The 18,303-nt window shown below is 49.1% G+C and overlaps 1 protein-coding gene across 2 annotated transcripts in view; it reads left to right on the top strand.

Moving 5' to 3' along the window:
• Nucleotides 1-15,847, top strand: part of LOC115406830 (protein jagged-2-like) — a 53,799-nt gene extending 37,952 nt beyond the window's left edge. For both annotated transcript variants that reach the window (XM_030117066.1, XM_030117065.1), the window contains 16 exons: nucleotides 395-441; nucleotides 1,195-1,368; nucleotides 1,466-1,616; nucleotides 1,725-1,889; nucleotides 3,080-3,193; nucleotides 3,272-3,385; nucleotides 3,499-3,612; nucleotides 3,710-3,826; nucleotides 3,908-3,935; nucleotides 5,267-5,352; nucleotides 6,109-6,222; nucleotides 6,430-6,545; nucleotides 6,618-6,878; nucleotides 9,511-9,642; nucleotides 11,957-12,116; nucleotides 12,919-15,847. In XM_030117066.1, the coding sequence (XP_029972926.1) occupies nucleotides 395-441; nucleotides 1,195-1,368; nucleotides 1,466-1,616; nucleotides 1,725-1,889; nucleotides 3,080-3,193; nucleotides 3,272-3,385; nucleotides 3,499-3,612; nucleotides 3,710-3,826; nucleotides 3,908-3,935; nucleotides 5,267-5,352; nucleotides 6,109-6,222; nucleotides 6,430-6,545; nucleotides 6,618-6,878; nucleotides 9,511-9,642; nucleotides 11,957-12,116; nucleotides 12,919-13,382 (2,357 nt within the window). In that variant the 3' untranslated portion in view covers nucleotides 13,383-15,847. The remainder of the gene's footprint in view (nucleotides 1-394; nucleotides 442-1,194; nucleotides 1,369-1,465; nucleotides 1,617-1,724; nucleotides 1,890-3,079; nucleotides 3,194-3,271; nucleotides 3,386-3,498; nucleotides 3,613-3,709; nucleotides 3,827-3,907; nucleotides 3,936-5,266; nucleotides 5,353-6,108; nucleotides 6,223-6,429; nucleotides 6,546-6,617; nucleotides 6,879-9,510; nucleotides 9,643-11,956; nucleotides 12,117-12,918) is intronic.
• Nucleotides 15,848-18,303: the final 2,456 nt, after the last annotated feature.

The following is an 18,303-nucleotide window of genomic DNA, read 5'->3' as shown; positions in this document are numbered from 1 at the left end:
CTCATTTATGGATCAAATAAGAAGAAGCTAATCAGTCAGGGATACGTTTTGTGGCTTTAGCTCTCCGTTCAGCCTCTCTTCACCTCCCAGGTGGCTACGTACACATGCTACATGCTAGCTGACTATCCTGTGCTCTCAGACTTCAGCTACACCTTTTTCTTCCCAGATGTTTAAACTGAATTTCAACGTGTTTAGAGGTAGTGTATTTTCCCCCCTTTGCAGTTCCTCCTCATTGCACGTTGAATGATCCTGGATCTCTCTACTCTGATTGCATCTACGTCTTCTAGCGTTTCGCCGCTGCATGCTCACGGCTCCGATATGCATGCTGCACCTCCGCTGCGCGTCGGAGAGGATTTCAAACCTGACGTTTTCTCTGTGCTTGATCTCTGCACAGATATGAACAGCTGCCACGGACAGTGTCAGAACGGAGGGACCTGCAAGGTGAGAGAGTGAAACGCCTCAAACTCTGCGGATTATTTCCAGAGGTCGGATACAAAGAGCTCTTTGTCGTTTTTCTTAACTGACATGACATAATGACGGATCGGATACATGATTAAAGCTGATCATCAGCGTCTGTCAAAACATCAAAAGATGTGCTTAAGGGTGTTACGCCTCTCAAACACTGGTTACCGACTTTAATGCCCAGATCTTTTTCCTGATATCAGCACGGTGGTGCAGTGGTTAGCACTCACACCTCACACTGGGAGTTTCTCTGGTTTGAACCTGGAATTGGATGTTGTTCTGTGTGGTGTTTGCATGTTTCCCCTGTGACCTGGTTGAATTTGCTTTGTATTGTTTCCTCCAACAAACCACAGAAAGGGTTTTCGGTGAAGTGCTGATTGTAAATTGTTGGAAGGATGGATGGATAGACGGATGGATGGAAGGATGGATGGATGGATGGATTGTGACTGTGTTTCCTCTTTGACAGACTTCTGGCCTGATGCATAATGTGACCAAACCAGTCTTAGCGTGATAGGCCCCGCCTCCTTACCAACTTATTATATCCACCTGGATACAATAATCAATGGACAGACTGCCGAACCATCCGATCAGTTGATTGTTTTTACGTGAGCTGTTATAACAGATGTGTGCGGTACCAAACGCTGAGATGCTCTTCATCCGTTGAGTTCTCAGTTTTGAATTATATCACTGTGTCTGGTGTGAGCTGACTCCAGGGCCGTGTCTTTGCTCCAGGAGGCGGCCAGAGGCTACCAGTGCGTCTGCCAGCCGGGCTTCGTGGGTCGGCACTGCGAGGTCCAGAGGAACCGCTGCTCCAGCAGCCCCTGCAGGAACGGCGGCCGCTGCCACGCCCTGCTGGACGGCTTCATGTGCGAGTGTTTGCAAGGCTTCACCGGCACCACGTGCGAGGTGAGGGCGCTAACGGCTAACGGGGGCGCTGCAGGTGCACGCCGCCCGGGCGGAGGAACAGGAAGGAGGTGTCAGCGTCTGTCTGCTCGCCGTCCAGGTGCAGAACGACCCGTGCAGCCCCAGCCCCTGCCACAACAAGGCGCCGTGCCACAGCCTGAAGGGCGACTTCTACTGCAGCTGCCCCGACGACTACGAGGGCAAAACCTGCTCAGAGCTCAAAGACCACTGCAAGACCAACCACTGCCAAGGTACACCATGCAGTCCTCCACGCTCAATACATCATTTCCCCTCTTTCACCACTTCAAAGACCATCTCACGTTGCCTCACGAGTGTTTTTCTACCTGCGCCCCACAAAGTGATCGATAGTTGCACCGTTGCCGTGGCGACCAACGACACCCAGAGGCGGGTGTGGCACATCTCGTCCAACGTGTGCGGCCCCCACGGGCGCTGCATCAGTCTGCCTGCCGGCAACTTCAGCTGCTCCTGCGAGCCGGGATTCACAGGCACCTACTGCCACGAGAGTGAGTCATGATCACACACACACACACACACACACACACACACACACACACACACACACACACACACACACACACACACACACACACACACACACACACACACACACGCACTGACTATATTTATCAGCACTTACCATCAGTGGGAACCACATGATTCTTACTGTAATTCTGTTTGAATAATCATCACGATCTCTGTTTGGTTCACAGCTGAAGGGAGAAATTCAATCCCGACATCATCCCAGTGAACAGATTACCATTCTGTGCTTTTACAGGCTGCTTTTAAAGTGTTTCTTCTCCAAATCTAAACTGAATCACTGCTTCCTACTCTTAAATGTTGCAATCAGTTACAGCTCAAAGCATCTTGAACTGATTTAGTTGTAAAATACAAAAGGAATTCTCATCTTTGATAAATAATCAATGTGCAGCTCAGTGTATTGATTGGATTGACAGTGAAACAGAAGGAAGTAGAAAAAACTGTGATGCTGCATTTATTACCGTATTGTCTGGACTATAAGTCACACTTTCTGTAGTTTTTTTCTTAATTGCTCATGAGGGCCATTTTACACTGGTTGCATTATGGTTCTGGATCAGATCTGCAGCGGAAAATGACGTCACGCAGCAGGAGCTACAAGCATAGATATTTGGACATAGAAATGACTACTAGCATTATCTCCATTGAAATAAACGGCGGTATTTCCACTGGATCCCAGTGGATTCGGAGCTCCGCAGCAGAGGTTTACCATCCCTACAAGATGCGCTGTGGAGTGAAAGGCTTTCCCATCGTCTTTCGTCCGATGCCCGGCCTGTTGGCGGCTGTATGTGGTGAAAATAGAGCCACTGTAGGGTCATTGCGCCTCTGTTGCAGCTGCAGGCATCGAGCCACAAGTAACATGCATCTGGTGGAAATACAGCCGTTTGTTACTGTGAGGCCACCGCTAGTAGCCAAGTCTACTGACATCAGTAGAGAAAGTTCCTATTATTGCTGTTTTCAACTGAAAGTACATCAGAAAACAAGGAGAGCAGCAGAAGAGTTCAGAGGGAGAATCCGTTTCCAGGGAAAATTGGAAGGCTGAAAGCTGCAGGACAAATTCACTGATGGTTCTGGAACAGCAGCTGATGGGGGTGTGATCTATGGTCCTGAAAAAAGGAGGTTTTTTTAAACTTGAAGGTGTGTTGATATTTCCTTGCAGACATCAACGACTGTGCGTCGTCTCCCTGTAAGAACGGAGGAACGTGTATCGACGGGATCAACTCCTTCCAGTGCTTCTGTCCGGATGGCTGGGAGGGCAGCCTGTGTGACATGGGTGAGTCGGTGTGTGTGTCGGGCTGTGTGTGTCGTGGTGTGTGTGCTGTGAGGTAACTCGGCGCTGGCTGCGTTGCAGACGTGAATGAGTGCAGCAGGAATCCCTGTCAGAACGGAGGCCAGTGCGTCGACCTGCTCAACGACTTCTACTGCAACTGCGTCGACAACTGGAAGGGAAAGACCTGCCACTCACGTGAGTTCACACACACACACACACACACACACACACACACACACTCACAGGACTGACAGGTGTGTGAGAGTGTATACGAGGCGTTGGGAGTGAAGCAGATGTTCTGTTTCCAGGCGAGAGTCAGTGCGACTCCAGCACCTGCAGTAACGGCGGAACCTGCTACGACCACGGCGACGCCTTCCTGTGCAGCTGCCCGTCGGGCTGGGGGGGCAGCACCTGCAACACGGGTCAGTCTGGGTCCTGGTCGGGGTCCCGCCTCAGGTCCGGTTCCGGTTCCGGTTCCGGTTCCTCTCTCAACCTCTCGGTTCCGCTTCCTTCTTCCAGCCAAGAACAGCAGCTGCGACTCGGGGCCGTGCGAGAACGGCGGGACGTGCGTCGGAGGAGGAGACGCCTTCACCTGCATCTGCAAGGACGGCTGGGAAGGAGCCACCTGTGCACGGAGTGCGTCCCCCACACACACTCATGAGGCCCGTCAGAGCGTACAGCCACTGACCTCCTCTTCATTGTCTCTCTCCCTTCCAGATGTTGACGACTGTAATCCTCTCCCCTGGTGAGACACTTTTTTATGAGACACTTGTTTTTAACTTTTGATCATTTTTTAAAAGTATTGATCCAAACTGATCATAAAAGGCAAATACATTTTTTTCAATTATTAATACAGCATTCATTGTATGAAAGATGTGAAGTAGAGCAGAAACAAGGAAAATATATTGAAAAATAATAAATAAATAAGTGATATAATATTAATACATCAATATTATCAAGATTAATTAGAGATAAATTAAGATTAATAATAATAGGTACAATTATTATGTATAATTGGTGATACATTTTTAAATATTTTACAGTATTTTTTACAAAATGTTGTTTTTTGTTTGTTAGTTTGCATTTTTGATATAATATTAAGAAAGGAAAAAATCCTTAAAACTCTTATCGTAATGTTCATTGAGCCAATACTGTGAAGTTAAACTGAAACAAGAAAACATTCTTAACATTATTCAATATTCTTAAAAAAATTACTAACTTTTAATATTTTATTTATTATTGTATTATTAATTTATGTTTTCTTAAACTTCATTTGAAAAATATATTTTTTTGTTTTTGTTATTTTGGGGGAGTACTGCACCGTTTTTAATATTTAAAAAAATATATTTTTAAATTACAAAAGAAATAAACAAACGTTCAAAACTTTCCTCCTGGACGAACCCCTCCCCCCTCCCCTCCCCCCCCCGCTCCGGCTCCGCCTCCCGCCGACCGACAGCTGGATGAGCGGAGGCTGTGGTTTGGAGGAGACGGGCGGAGGAGTGTTAAGAGGCGACTCGTGAGGAGCGGAGGTGTAAAGTGCTGGAGGGGGGGTGGAGGTTGGGGGGGGGGGCTCAGCATGTGGTCTGCCGGGATTTACATATGAAGTCTGGACATTGATCCGGGATCAGCGTCTGCAGACTCACACAGAGACAAACACACACACACACACACACACACACACACACACACACACACACACACACACGACCCGAACAGAAGTTTGGATTTTCTGACTTTATTCAAGCTTTTAGTCCAGATTTCAGTGAAGCTGATTCCGACCATAAATCCTCTTTTTCTCCTCAACAGCGTAAACTTACATCCTGGTCAGTCTGGATGTTACATTTCCCAGCATTCCCTCTTTGGAATTAAGTGAAAATAAACTGAACTGTTTTAAAAAGTCGTGTTTTCAGCCTCACGTAAACAGAGTGGATCTGATCCTGAGGATTACAGTGAAAACCACTGAAACTGATCCCAAGCCACGGCTTTTATTTTGAAAAACCCAAGCCTCCACACTGAGCTGAGCTGAGCTGAGCCGACCCCCGGCGTTCTCATCCCTCCGTCTCCGTCTCTCTGCAGCTACAACGGCGGCCGCTGCGTCGACGGCGTCAACTGGTTCCGCTGCGAGTGCGCTCCGGGGTTCGCCGGGCCGGACTGCCGCATCAGTGAGTCCCTGGGAACCTCCGCCGTCGGGGGTCAGGTGGGCGGGGGTCAGGGGTCAGAGGTCGCGTGAGCCCATTGTCTGGGGGCGACAGATTAGGAAGCCCTTTAGGAAGCCGGTCTTGGACGGGTCAGTGAGCTCTCCCGCGGCCTTCTGGGAGTGAAACCCTCCAGAAAGAAGGAGAATCCTTTTCACATGTGCAGAGCTGATTCCCTCTCCGGGGATCGATCTGCGGCTTTGAAGGGAGATTTGAAGAATCGCACATAGCAATGCAGAGAAGTCCCGTTTGAAACCGGAGCCCCGGTCTGATTCCCTCTGGGTGGACGAGTTCAGGACGGATGAAGACGCTTTGACTTTATCGGGCTGTCAGGCAGACGTTCATGTTCAGTTCAAAACTCAGTACCTGCTGTCTGCCCTACGTCTCTCTGCTGTCCATCCGTCCTCTGTCTGTCTTTATGTTGTCGGTCTATACTGCTGTACGTCTGTCCGCTATCGGTCTGTCTGCCGTCAGTCTATCTGTTATCTTTCTATGTGCTGTTGGTCTGTCGGCTGTATAGCTGTCTGCTGTCAGTTTATCTGCTGTGTGTTTATGTGCCGTCAGTCTATCTGCTATCCATCTTTCTGTTGTACGTCTATCTGCTGGCCGTCTATCTGCTAATCTGCTGTAAGTCTGTCCGCTGTATATCTATCTGCTGTGTCTCTATCTGATGTGTCTCTACCTGCTGTATTTCTATCTGATGTGGGTGTTTCTCCTCTGCAGACATCGATGAGTGTCAGTCGTCTCCGTGCGCTGAAGGTTCGACCTGCATCGATGAGATTAACGGTTTCCGGTGTGTGTGTCCTCCGGGACACGCCGGGCCGCGCTGCCTCGACTGTGAGTTCACACACTCGTCCATTTCACACACACATTCCCTCCACTGTGAATTCGTTCTTATGACTCCGGAAACAATCTAACGTCCAGCGTATGGAGCGTCTTCCTCTGGTTCTCCTTCAGAAGGAATCTTCCTTCACGCGACGTTCAGTTCATTCGGCTCCGGGTTTTGCAGGATGTAACTCTGACGCTTCCCCCTCTGCTCCTCAGACTTCGGCGTGGGGAAGTCGTGTCGGCACGCCGGCCTCCAGTTTCCTCACGGGAGCCGGTGGGAGGAGGAGTGTAACACCTGCCAGTGCGCCAACGGGAACGTCCGCTGCTCCAAGGTCGGGACGCCGCTTCCTCTCAGGCCCAGGGACCGTCTTCCTCCAACTCACCTCGCTCTCGCCTCCCCTCAGGTGAGATGTGGGCGTCGGCCCTGCATCCTCCCGAAGGCGCTCCCCCCGGCGGACGCCGGCGCCGCGTCCTGCCCCGGCGGTCACGAGTGCGTGGAGCACCAGTTCCTCACCTGCTTCTCGCCGCCGTGTCACCAGTGGGGCGTGTGCTCGACCCCCGACCCCCCGACCCCCCTGCACACCCAGTGTGAGCCCAACAGCGGTTACCTTGACAACAGCTGCGCTCACATCACGCTCATCTTCAAGAAGGACAAAGTCCCACAGGTGAGCAGAAACCTGCAGGAACAGTGCGAACCACTGCTCCACTGCACCACGTCACACCCAGATGTTCTGTCTCCTACATGATTACAGGCTTTCAGGCTCGCGAATCAAAGTATGAAACATCTGGAGTCCCCAACGGAAAGCCACTCAACACTCACCCAGAATCAAACCCAGGCTTTGTTTTTGGGGCAGTGGCAGTGCTGATCACTACACCAAACTACAACTAAGCACAAAAAACAGACTCGCAATGTCTTTCAAGTGTGATAAAAATGGTTAAACTTCGCTTTAAAAGCTTTCATATAAATTTAATGTCCAATAAAAACAACAGATGCAAATGAAGAACATGCAGACTCCACAGAGACACAAAGGTCCTGACCCGGGACTCAAACCTCGGTCCTGTTAGGGTCGCCCAGACAGTCTGAACGGTTTGTATCGATCACAGACTGCTGCAGATACCTGACAAATGTTCCTGGTTCAACTGCCTGGGACGGGAATCGAACCAGGGTCTTCTTAATGTGAGTCAACGGTGCTAACCACTATCTCAGACTCACTTTATGCACACAACCAATCAGCTGATGGTTTAGATTCTGGTTTGGAATCCTGTTAAGGTTTTGCAGAAAAAGTCTAAACGTCCACATTGAAAGACCCAAAACAGGGATCGAACCCATGTCTCTTTGATGTGAGTAGACAGTGCTGACCACTACACATACACAGTCAGCTGAGATTGAAAATGTTTAATTTTCATCACATTGACATCCTGGAAGAAACAGGCCCTCAAACACAGAGAAACATGCTGGGAATCAAACCTCGGTACTCATGATGTGCCGTGACAGTGCGAACCACTTCCCCTGCAGGCTGTCCTGTTACAGCTGTCTCAGAGCTCCAGACCGCCACGTGGGGTGTTTGTGCAGCGACTGGAGTTTTTAAGCGGGAGAAGCAGTGACATGTGCGCCGCTGTGGCTCCAGCAGCTCCAGACAGGAGGCCGGCCGTCCTGACGTGGAGCGCCGCAAATCTTTTCTTCAGCTCTGAAATCCGCAGCGCCGAGTCTCAGCCGTCAGCTGGAGTCGCAGGAAAGTTCCTCCACTGATCACCTCCTGACTCTGAGTCTGCATCGAGACCCCGGTCTGATGGAGAAACACAACCCACCGTCAGGGCAGACTGGAGGGAAGGACTCCCTGTGGACAGGAAGAAACCTGCAGAACCAGGACCAGAGGAGAAACCTGCAGAACCAGGACCAGAGGAGGAGAAACCTGCAGAACCAGGACCAGAGGAGAAACCTGCAGAACCAGGACCAGAGGAGGAGAAACCTGCAGAACCAGGACCAGAGGAGAAACCAGCAGAACCAGGACCAGAGGAGAAACCTGCAGAACCAGGACCAGAGGAGGAGAAACCTGCAGAACCAGGACCAGAGGAGGAGAAACCTGCAGAACCAGGACCAGAGGAGGAGGAACCAGCAGAACCAGGACCAGAGGAGAAACCTGCAGAACCAGGACCAGAGGAGGAGGAACCTGCAGAACCAGGACCAGAGGAGGAGGAACCTGCAGAACCAGGACCAGAGGAGGAGGAACCTGCAGAACCAGGACCAGACCCTGAGGAGGAACCTGCAGAACCAGGACCAGAGGAGGAGAAACCTGCAGAACCAGGACCAGAGGAGAAACCTGCAGAACCAGGACCAGAGGAGGAGAAACCTGCAGAACCAGGACCAGAGGAGGAGGAACCTGCAGAACCAGGACCAGACCCTGAGGAGGAACCTGCAGAACCAGGACCAGAGGAGGAGAAACCTGCAGAACCAGGACCAGAGGAGGAGAAACCTGCAGAACCAGGACCAGAGGAGGAGGAACCTGCAGAACCAGGACCAGAGGAGGAACCTGCAGAACCAGGACCAGGACCAGAGGAGGAGGAACCTGCAGAACCAGGACCAGGACCAGAGGAGGAGGAACCTGCAGAACCAGGACCAGGACCAGAGGAGGAGGAACCTGCAGAACCAGGACCAAACCCTGAGGAGGACGTATCCGGATCTGACAGATTTCTCACTTCGCTCCGCTCCGGGTTCGAACTTCAGTTTTGCCGTCTAAATTGTGATGTCACCGTGTTGTTGACCTCGTCACCGTGGCAACCAAACAAAGGTGGACGGACGGATCCATCGTCTGCATCACAACACGGTCTACTGCAGTGGTTACCGTGACGACGGTTCACTGTGTATTTTTTATTTTAACGTTTTCACGTGACTCATTCACTTTAACTGCTGGATTTCACGTATTCGTTTATCATGGGTTGTAGTGTTGCTATGGTTACCGCTGCACTGAGTTTGCATGTTCTTCCCCTGTGCTGATGGCTGTTCTTCAGGTTCTCTGGTGAAGTTTGAGAAAGTTACGAAGAGGCTAATGTTTTTTTTTTTTTACCCATCTGGGTAAAATACAGATGTGAGACTTGAGTGACAGGTGTGTGTGTGTGTGTGTGTGTGTGTGTGTGTGTGTGCCCCTCCCCCTGCAGTGGGAGGCTTTCTGATTGGCTGCTTCTGAAAGAGAGTGAGGAGGAATTGACGATGTGATTGTTGGTCGCCAGCAGTGCAGATGCTAATCCGTCTTTTGTGTGTGTGTGTGTGTGTGTGTGTGTGTGTGTGTGTGTGTGCAGGGCACCACTGTGGAGAACATCTGCTCCGAGCTGAGATACCTTCCCGTGACTCGGACGCTGGCCGAAGAGCGAGCGCTGCTCATCCTCTGCGACCTGTCCTACTCCACCAGCGACGCCGTGGAGGTCGCCATGGTGATTAACACACACACACACACACACACACACACACACACACACACACACACACACACACACACACACACACACACACACACACACACACAGAGCAGAGTATCTGATTCAAAGCAAAACTTTTATTACAAAAACAACCAACATCCCAAGTTGTGGCGTTTTCATTGTTTCTGCCGTTTCCATGGAAACGCATTTTGCTTTCAACACAATGCCAAATAAATGTGAAATCTTTCTGAATTGAAACGGAAAAAAAATGATGTTTGAAAAAGGGTATAAATGATAATTTACATTAATTTCACTCAAAACATGTTTGAAAAACAGTGAAAAACACCAAATGTTTAAATCATTTTTTCTTTTTGTTCTGGCAAAACAACTGAAAAAAGCATAAAACCTCCATAGATCACTGAAATATAGGAGAATGTTTCATAAAACATTTTTTTGTTTTTTGTCTTTTTAGTGTAAAAAACCTTTTGTGAGGACTTTCCAGCTGTATATTCGACACATTTCCATAAAAAGGAAACTGTGATCCTCCCTGCAGATTCTCTTCACGTCTCGCGCTCAACGCTCCTCAGATCCTCATTTCTTTAACGAACTCACACCTCAGGCATCGCTTTCTCTGTGAGCTGCAGTCGGACCTGGATTCTGTTCCTCAGTAGAGATGAAAATGAGGGAACATCTGGACACATCTGGATGAGCTCTCTCTCGCTCTCTCCCTCCTCTTCTCGCCTTCCTCTCTCGGCCACCCAGACTTGAGGGAATCAGCCACTCGGGGCTGTAATCTCTTAATGGGGGGGATTAGCTCTCGCTCCTCTGATGTTTGTGGGCCTGTTTTGAGCGACAGATACAGGAAAAGGAGTGGCGAGTCCGACATCCACCCGTCCTCACAATGAGGCTTTCATAAAAGAGAGAGAGAGCAAAGAAAACACAAAGAGGTTCACTCCCACTGCTGCTGCAGGGTGGAGCCCAGCCCCCGCCCCGCCGGGAGAACCTCCGGGATCGAGTGTCTGACTCCACCTGCTGCAGCCGATGATGCTGAGACGGCAGGAAACGCTGCGAACGGGTTGAGTTGGCTGAGCAGTGAGTGACGACTCGGCTCATCGAGACTCAATGAGAAGAAACACTCAGACGGATCCAAACCAGAGAAAACTCCGGGTTAATCTGTAATCCGGACTACAGCTTACCGGAGGAAGATGCTCCACATTCCAGATGTTTTCATCAGATCAGCAGCTGTGCTTCTCGTTGTTGAGTCGTTTGGACGGCGTCGATCCGAGCCGTCCGCCCGGTGAGAGGAGAGCCGTCGGTCAGGCGGAGGGGGCGGGGCTTCGAGGAGTGTGACTGGAGAGACTTCCTGTGGAGGAGGAAAGAGGAGTGCTGGTCTCCGGGGCGAGCGGCGAGCACAGCTGGCCGCTCCTCTATTGTTTGTTCTAATTGAACATCCAGCTAACCCCCCCCCCCCCACCACCACCTCTCAGCACCTTGTTAGACACTTAGCTCCGCCCTCTGTGGGCTCAGCGGGTGGAGGTCCGCAGCACGCCAGATGTTTTCTATTGACGGATGAATTTGGCTTTTTGTCTCTTTTTTTTCCTTTGTTTCGTGTCAAACTAAACTCCAGCAGAACGTCTTTTATTTCACCACTGGTCGAATGGTCTCTGACGGCGCAGACATGTGACACCTGCAATGAAAACTAGAGAATTCAGACCAAATGATTCACTCAAAATAGGAAAACAGAGAATATCAGCAAGAAAACTGTGACAGATTTTAAAACCGTTCCATGTTTAATCCAGTTTGCAGACGGTCGATCTGCCTCACACGTCCCTCTGACATGTTCTCCACAGTTTCTTATTGAGGCGACGACGATTTGACTTGAAATGGACGCAATTAATCTCTGCAAAGACCTAAGTTTTCTAGTGAAAGAGGAGCCACATGCACAGTGACAGGCGTGAGCGTGGTGCTGTGTGGAGTATTAACATGTTTGAGGACTGAGGAGCAGATCGCTGCTCAGAGAGGAACCGTTTTCTCCAAAAAGGGATTTTATTGGACGTTTTGTGTAAAAATAGCTTGAAAAACCTCACATAGATTCTGCGTTGAAGCGGAGCTCCTTCCAAAGTTTAAATCAGTCGATACATTTAGGATTTTACTGCCACTATTTTTACTACAGTACCGTTTTCAGTTCCGTTAACGTCGCTGTTCTTCTGTTTGGGATCCGATCTGTTCTGATGAGCATGAGACCGTAAAGCTGGTCGTGCAGCTGCAGTCCAGATGTGAGCCAGATGAGCAGCGGTGAGTCTGATCCGCCTCTGTCTCCGTCCCGCAGTCGTTCGAGCAGGACGGACGCTCCAAGGACCCGGACTGCGGCCAGATGCAGAAGGCGGCCGGCGCCATCACCAGCGCTCTGTCCAAACGCCACAACAGCACCGTCATGCTGGCCGTGGTGGAGGTGAAGGTGGAGATGCTGGTGGAGTGTCCGCCTGTCGGTGAGTCCGCCGCTGCATCCACATCCTCACACTATCGCTTCGCTCAACTTCTGCTTCTGGAAACTTCAACTTTCCAAAGTTGTGAAGCTCGATTCAGAGATGAAGAAAACAAACTGAACTCACCAAAAGGTGTGAAAAAAATAAATAGACTAACAAATAGAAAGAAGGGAGGATTAAATGTCCTGTTTTAATGATTAGATTGGGAGAGAAGATCTTAAGTAAGTATAATATTAAATTAGCAAAAAATTTATTCACTGTGTGTTGAATGCTGTGTGTTACTGTTTTTATATTATTTTTATATTGTGCTGATTATTTATTAATGCCTTGTATGCACCCTGACATGGCAGCTGCTCTTAATTTCGCCATGCTCAGTATGATGACAGTAAGGCATTCAATTCAATTCAGTCCAATTCAATATTTATATATAACTGACAAAATAAAAGTGAAAGGGAAGAAATTGTAAGAAATAAAAAATTGAAAAAATAAGAAACGCATGTGTAGCATGAAAAAGTATTTAATTGAATACTTAAGACAAATAAATAAATTGTGAAAAATTAAAAATATAATAATATTACAAATATATTTATATAGAAAATAACGAAAGATAAAAGTAACTAATTCCAAGAAAAATGTTTTCAGGCATCATGAGACAAAATGAACAATAACATGAGAAATAACAAATTTTAAACAAAAAAAACCTAAAAATAAATCTTAGAATAATGTATTTATTAATAAATCTTCATAAATAGATTAAAAACCAAATGACGGATGTGGACTGTCCTGGTTCTGCTGGTCCCCTCAGGCTACCTGGTCCCGGTCCTCTGCGTGGTCTTCAGCGTCCTGTGGATCTTCTGCATCGTGGTCTGCGTCTGGTGGACCCGCAAGAGGAAGAAAGAGCGCGAGAGGGCGGCGCGCTCGGAGGAGACCACGGTCAACAACCAGCTGGAGCCGCTGCGCAGCAACGCGCTCAAGGACAACCGCGGCAAAGACATTCAGTACGAATGCAAGAAGCTGATCGGCCCGTCGGACCGCGCCTGCGACGGCGCCGAGGGCGACGAGGAGGCGGAGGCGGAGGGCGCGCCGGAGGAGGACGAGGCGGCGGGGGCGCCGGACAGGGGCGGCCTGGGGAAGGGGGGCGTGGTGTGCACCACGCGCACGGCGCCGGTCAAGGCGCCGCACCGGACAGCCTACAGCCCCAAAGACAACCGCTGTAAGAACCTCAACGCCGCCAAGCTCAGCGACGACATCAAGGAACACTACGTGTGAGAGGAGGAGGAGGAGGAGGAGGAGCAGCAGCACTGCAACGTCTTCAGCGCCACGGACTCCACACCCTCCGGAGGGACGGCCGCAGTCCGTCCGCTGTCCCACTGCGTCGGCTGCGGCGAGGAGGAAGGCGGCGTTCAGCCGCCGACGACTCAAAACCCATGAAAAGAAAAGAAAAACAAAAAAATCACAGAGAAAGACCAAAACAAGGCATCAGGTTGTCACGGCTGGTGGATTCCAGCTGGACGCTCACTGTTCTCCCCGGTTCCGGTTCCCACCGGCGTCTCTCTCCTCGGTTCCGGTTCCGGTTCCGGCCGGCGTCTTGTCCTCCGTCTCGCCGGCTGCCAGCTGCTGCCCGTCGTCTCTTCCTTCACGCTGAACCTGTTTCCTGCGGTTTCTAAATGATCTGGTTTAAAAGAGGAGTTTGAAGCTGGCTCCGCCTCCCGGAGCGCCTGGGGCTCGGTCGCGGCCGTCAGCTGGACTCCAGGCCTCCTCCGCTCCGCTCTCAGACCTTCTCTCCGTCTCTGGTAGAAAAGTGCCTTCAGCCCGACGTCGTCTCGCCTCTTCCGGCCTCCTGCAGACTTTATGTTGTTTCTGAACACCCAAAAAAGGGAAAGAAGTCCTAATAACAAACTTTAAATGGCAGCAAAGGCTGTTTTTCTTTGCAATGTACATTTGTAAATATGAGAAAATGACTGTGTATATTTGAGTTTTAGTAACTTAAGTGATGCTTTGTATCATAGTTATTCTAAAGAATACGTTTTGTGGGTTTTTTAAAGATGTCATTCCGTTTATTGGTGTCTGTTGACGCTCTGACAGGTTTTATACACGTTTGGACTGAAACCATGATTTGAACAGAAAGCAGTTTGGTGTGTTGTCGTCGTCCGTTTCACAGATTGTGGATTCGTTCGTTCATTTATATTCAACGGTTTCATTTTTATTGACTCAAATTCTGAGACAGTGGTTCAAATTTCTGCCGTTTTGGTCATTTTTCATTTCATTTCAGGAAGTTTAGAGTAGTTTGGGGCAGACGGAAGCTAATTGACAGAAATGTGGAGCACATCCTGGGTTCCCATCGTCTGGATGTGAGAAGTGACTGGTGCACATGTGCAGAGTTGTTTGTTTGTGTCTGTGTGGAATCGCTTTTTTTTTTTTTGTATGTGTTTAATCAGATTCATGAGTCTAAACTATGTTTGGTTCACATCTGGAGACTTTGCCTGCAGGAGCCTGTAAATGTCCCAGTTTTATCCTGGACCTCAGAGAAACGTCCAGAGATGCTTCCATTCGTCAGGTTCTCTTTACCCTCAACCTCGACTGACAGGCTCCTGCTCTCCTCTTTATCTAACAAGCTTTCATAATGCTGAGGAGCGAGATAGTAGAGACATTTGACATTTACGGTAAATTGTCACAAGTGATCCTGCCAGTCCTGACTGAGGGCAAAATAAAGATATCTGACTTACAGACAAATTGAGCAACATGAATAATAAAAAAAAAACTTGTTATGTACTGTTAACTCTGGAGAGCACTGCAGTCAAACTCGAACCAAAACCAAACCTGACATTTTCAGTTGCTGGAGGATGTGGTTGAACTGATTAGTTCCGAGCTTGAAAAAGTGATCCTGCGAGTCTGGAATGAGGGCTTTAGGTGTAGTTTCCCCAACAGTTGGCCTGAGGGGGGGTGAAGACGGGACATGTACAGGTCTCAAAACTCCTTCACACTTACAGATCATACAAATCATGGTACATGAACAAACAAGTTATTTCACGACTTTCTCGGCCCATAGAGCAGCGTTTTTCAATCAAGACGTCCACTTTTACCGACACGTTTCACTGACATCTTTAAAATCAGATATTTTAGCTTCACTCTCCGTGTGACGCAGTTTGGCCTTGTGGTCCGGAGGGAAGTCCGACCAGCACTGATACGTCACTGTTACAGGTCACAGGGTCCACCCACAGGGTGTTCAGCCACCCAGCTGAAGTGCCCTTTAGCAAGACGCTGAAGCGGGAATCCGCTCACAGTGTGCATCGATCAGTTGTTTTCTTTTGGCCCGCCTCTCCCTGTGTCTCTGTTCTGGTCTAATGAAGGGAACAAGTTGTTTTGTTGTTCGTGTTCTTGTGGATTTTGTCCCGTTTATTTCTGCACTAAGATCTCACAAGACGAGAGGAAAGGTTAGCATTAGCTCCACGGCGCTAGCGCAGGAGAACAAGTCAAAGGTTGTTTTTTTTTTGCTGATTTGTGGACAAACATTTTCTCTTTTTTAATTTTTTTTTTCATTCAAGTCGCTGGTGCAACACGGAGAACCCAAATTCATTTCCTGTCAGTAAATTTGTGTTGGCCCCACATGAGGGGCTGAATGTGCAGAACATTGTAATTATTTTGTACAAAATTTGGTAAAAGTATTGGTTTGTTAGTGGAATTTTTTTGTTTTTGTTCTTAGAACAATCCTATTATTTATTAAAGTATTTTATACCTAAGTTTCTGCCTTTTTCATACTTTCTTGATGGTTCACCGTAGCTGAGTTTCTTTGCTGGGTCAGCTAGTATGCTAACAGCTAGCACTGTTGCAAAGACCAGATAATCCAAGACCAGATAATCCAAGATCAGATAATCCAAGATCAGATAATCCAAGACCGCGTCAGACCCAGACTGGCTGCTGAGACCGAGTCCACATCTGGAAACTGCAGCTGCTCTGGAGCAGAACTGCTCCTCCACCAGCTCAGGCTAGCATTGACCAAACAGCAGAAACTAGCTTAAATCAACAACGACTCAGGACTTCTGTCTGAAATTAAAAAAAACAAGTTGTTTTTGTTTCAGTGTTAAATGTTTGATATTATAACAGGCTTTACTTTTTCACTAAAAGGTTTTCCTTCTGCCAAGAAACACGTCAAGCAAGGTCCAAATGCAGAAACGTGAACGCTAATGCTAGCTAAGCTACAATCTGGGAGCTCGTGTTTTAAAAAGTCGTCCTAGGAATCATTTATGCAATGATGTTTTGTAGTAAAGAAGGAAAACTTTCACTTTGGGTGTCCGACAACAGCGAAACCGACACCTTTTGAACAGTTAATGTTTCTACCTTTTCTGTGTCGTTGAAAATCCTTTCAAATCTTTGCTGTTTTAAAGTGAAACAGAAAAATAATGCATTTTCTCTTGAAATGTCATGTAAACCTGAAAAAGACAATCAATAAAAACTCCTCCAGCGAGCCGCTGCAGCTGGTAGCAAGGTGTGCAACGAGCTCGACATGCTAATGTTGAAATAAACGAAAACCCAACAAAACCTCAGGACAGTGTGTATTCGAAGACACAGACGTTTGGAATCTTTTAACCAAGTTTGAAGCTTAATAAATGAACAAAGCTGATTTCTAGATGAGAGGGGACTTAGCAATGTCTGCTCGGAGACACTTTCTACCGTTGATAAAAACACAAACACAACCACGCCGCGCGCTGAATCAGAGTTTATGAGCCGATACCAAACGCCGAGCCTGAGCGGCCGTCCTGCTCCCGCCTCCCTCAGTGCCGGTCCGGTGAGCTGCGTCCTTGGCGTGACTCCATCTGCTCCTTTAATGACGCCGTGGGAAATGATTAACAGGAGGCCGCTCCGCCGCCCGGCAGCTGTGCCGGAGACCCCAGCGCTCGCCGTGTTCATTAACCCGGCAGTTGTTGCGGGAAGAATGGGAAGTGTGTGAGGAATCCCGGACGGGGTCACACACACATACAGAGAACGACCGCCGACCCAGTTGGAGAGGAGTACAATGGAGGAGAGCGAGGAGCAGGAGGAGGAGCGGGGGGGAATCGGCGGCGGCGGCATGAGGATCGCGTGTCGTCCCACAATACGACGTGTAAACCGATCCAGATTCCAGCAGGAGGCGGCCGTAGCGACCGCTCGCCGTCCAGGCTCCGCCCACTTTCCACTCTGAGTGGAGCATCACAACAACACCGATCAGCTGTGTTCTCGACCTCGGAGGAACCGGCTGACGGAACCACGGTTCTGCAGCTCCTGATGCTCCGCTGGCTGAAGTCCTCCACAGATCAGTCCTCTTCTCATCATCGCTCCCCTGAGTTCTCGGAGGTCACGGCAGCAAAAATCTCCCTTGGAGGCGCCTTGCATGGCAGCCGCCTCCACTGGTGTGTGAATGTGTGTGTGAATGGGTGAATGTGATGATGCAGTGTAAAGCGCTTTGGGCTGTAGCAGTGTGAAAGAGAGTGTCGTGTATTTACCATGGCCCACGCTGTTTTATTTTGACATTCCGTCTCCAGGTTTTGGTCCATGCTGTTTTATTTTGACATTCCGTCTCTAGTTTCCGGCTTCCTGCTGACCCTCCTGGTGTCTGATTGCTGCTCCTGCTCCTGATGTGTTTCTCCTGTCTGAGTTTGATCGTCTTCACCTTCACTTTATATTTCGGGGCTTTTCTTCCGCTTCCTGTTTGTCGGCTTGTCTGTGCTTCAGCATTGACGGTGCTTTTAGGATTTCTGATTTCTTTGCGCTCCAGACTTTTCTCCCTTTAGATTTAGATTTTGGCTGTTCTGGTGTGAAGGGTGCAATTCCCCAGCTGGCCAGAGGGGGCGAACCTGCCCCATATGGCGGAAATGCACGTTTCTTCTTGGTGAAGCTGCTAAAACAACATGAACATGAGGAGACTTGTTCAGTTTTATTGTGAAGCATGTTGGTGGACCCCCTACTCCTCCGCCCCCCTCCACCCCATTTCGTGCTCCAGTGGGTGTTCGTCCTCTCGGATCATTCGAACCTCAAACAGACGCCGTCTCCGCGGCGACGCTGCAACGGCTTCGCTGCAACGGCTTCGCTTCATGTTTAACCCGGATCGCCTCCTCCTCTGCTTCGGACTGACGGATCACTGTAGCAGATAATCTGGACCAAACACCGACGGCCTGCTGCCTCCGTCTCCAGACGACCCGTCGCCGACCCCCCA

Source organism: Salarias fasciatus, chromosome 19 (assembly GCF_902148845.1).
Source record: "Salarias fasciatus chromosome 19, fSalaFa1.1, whole genome shotgun sequence".
Taxonomy (NCBI): Eukaryota; Metazoa; Chordata; class Actinopteri; order Blenniiformes; family Blenniidae; genus Salarias; species Salarias fasciatus.
Note: the sequence above shows the minus strand (reverse complement) of the source record. Positions and strands in the feature narration are given on the sequence as shown.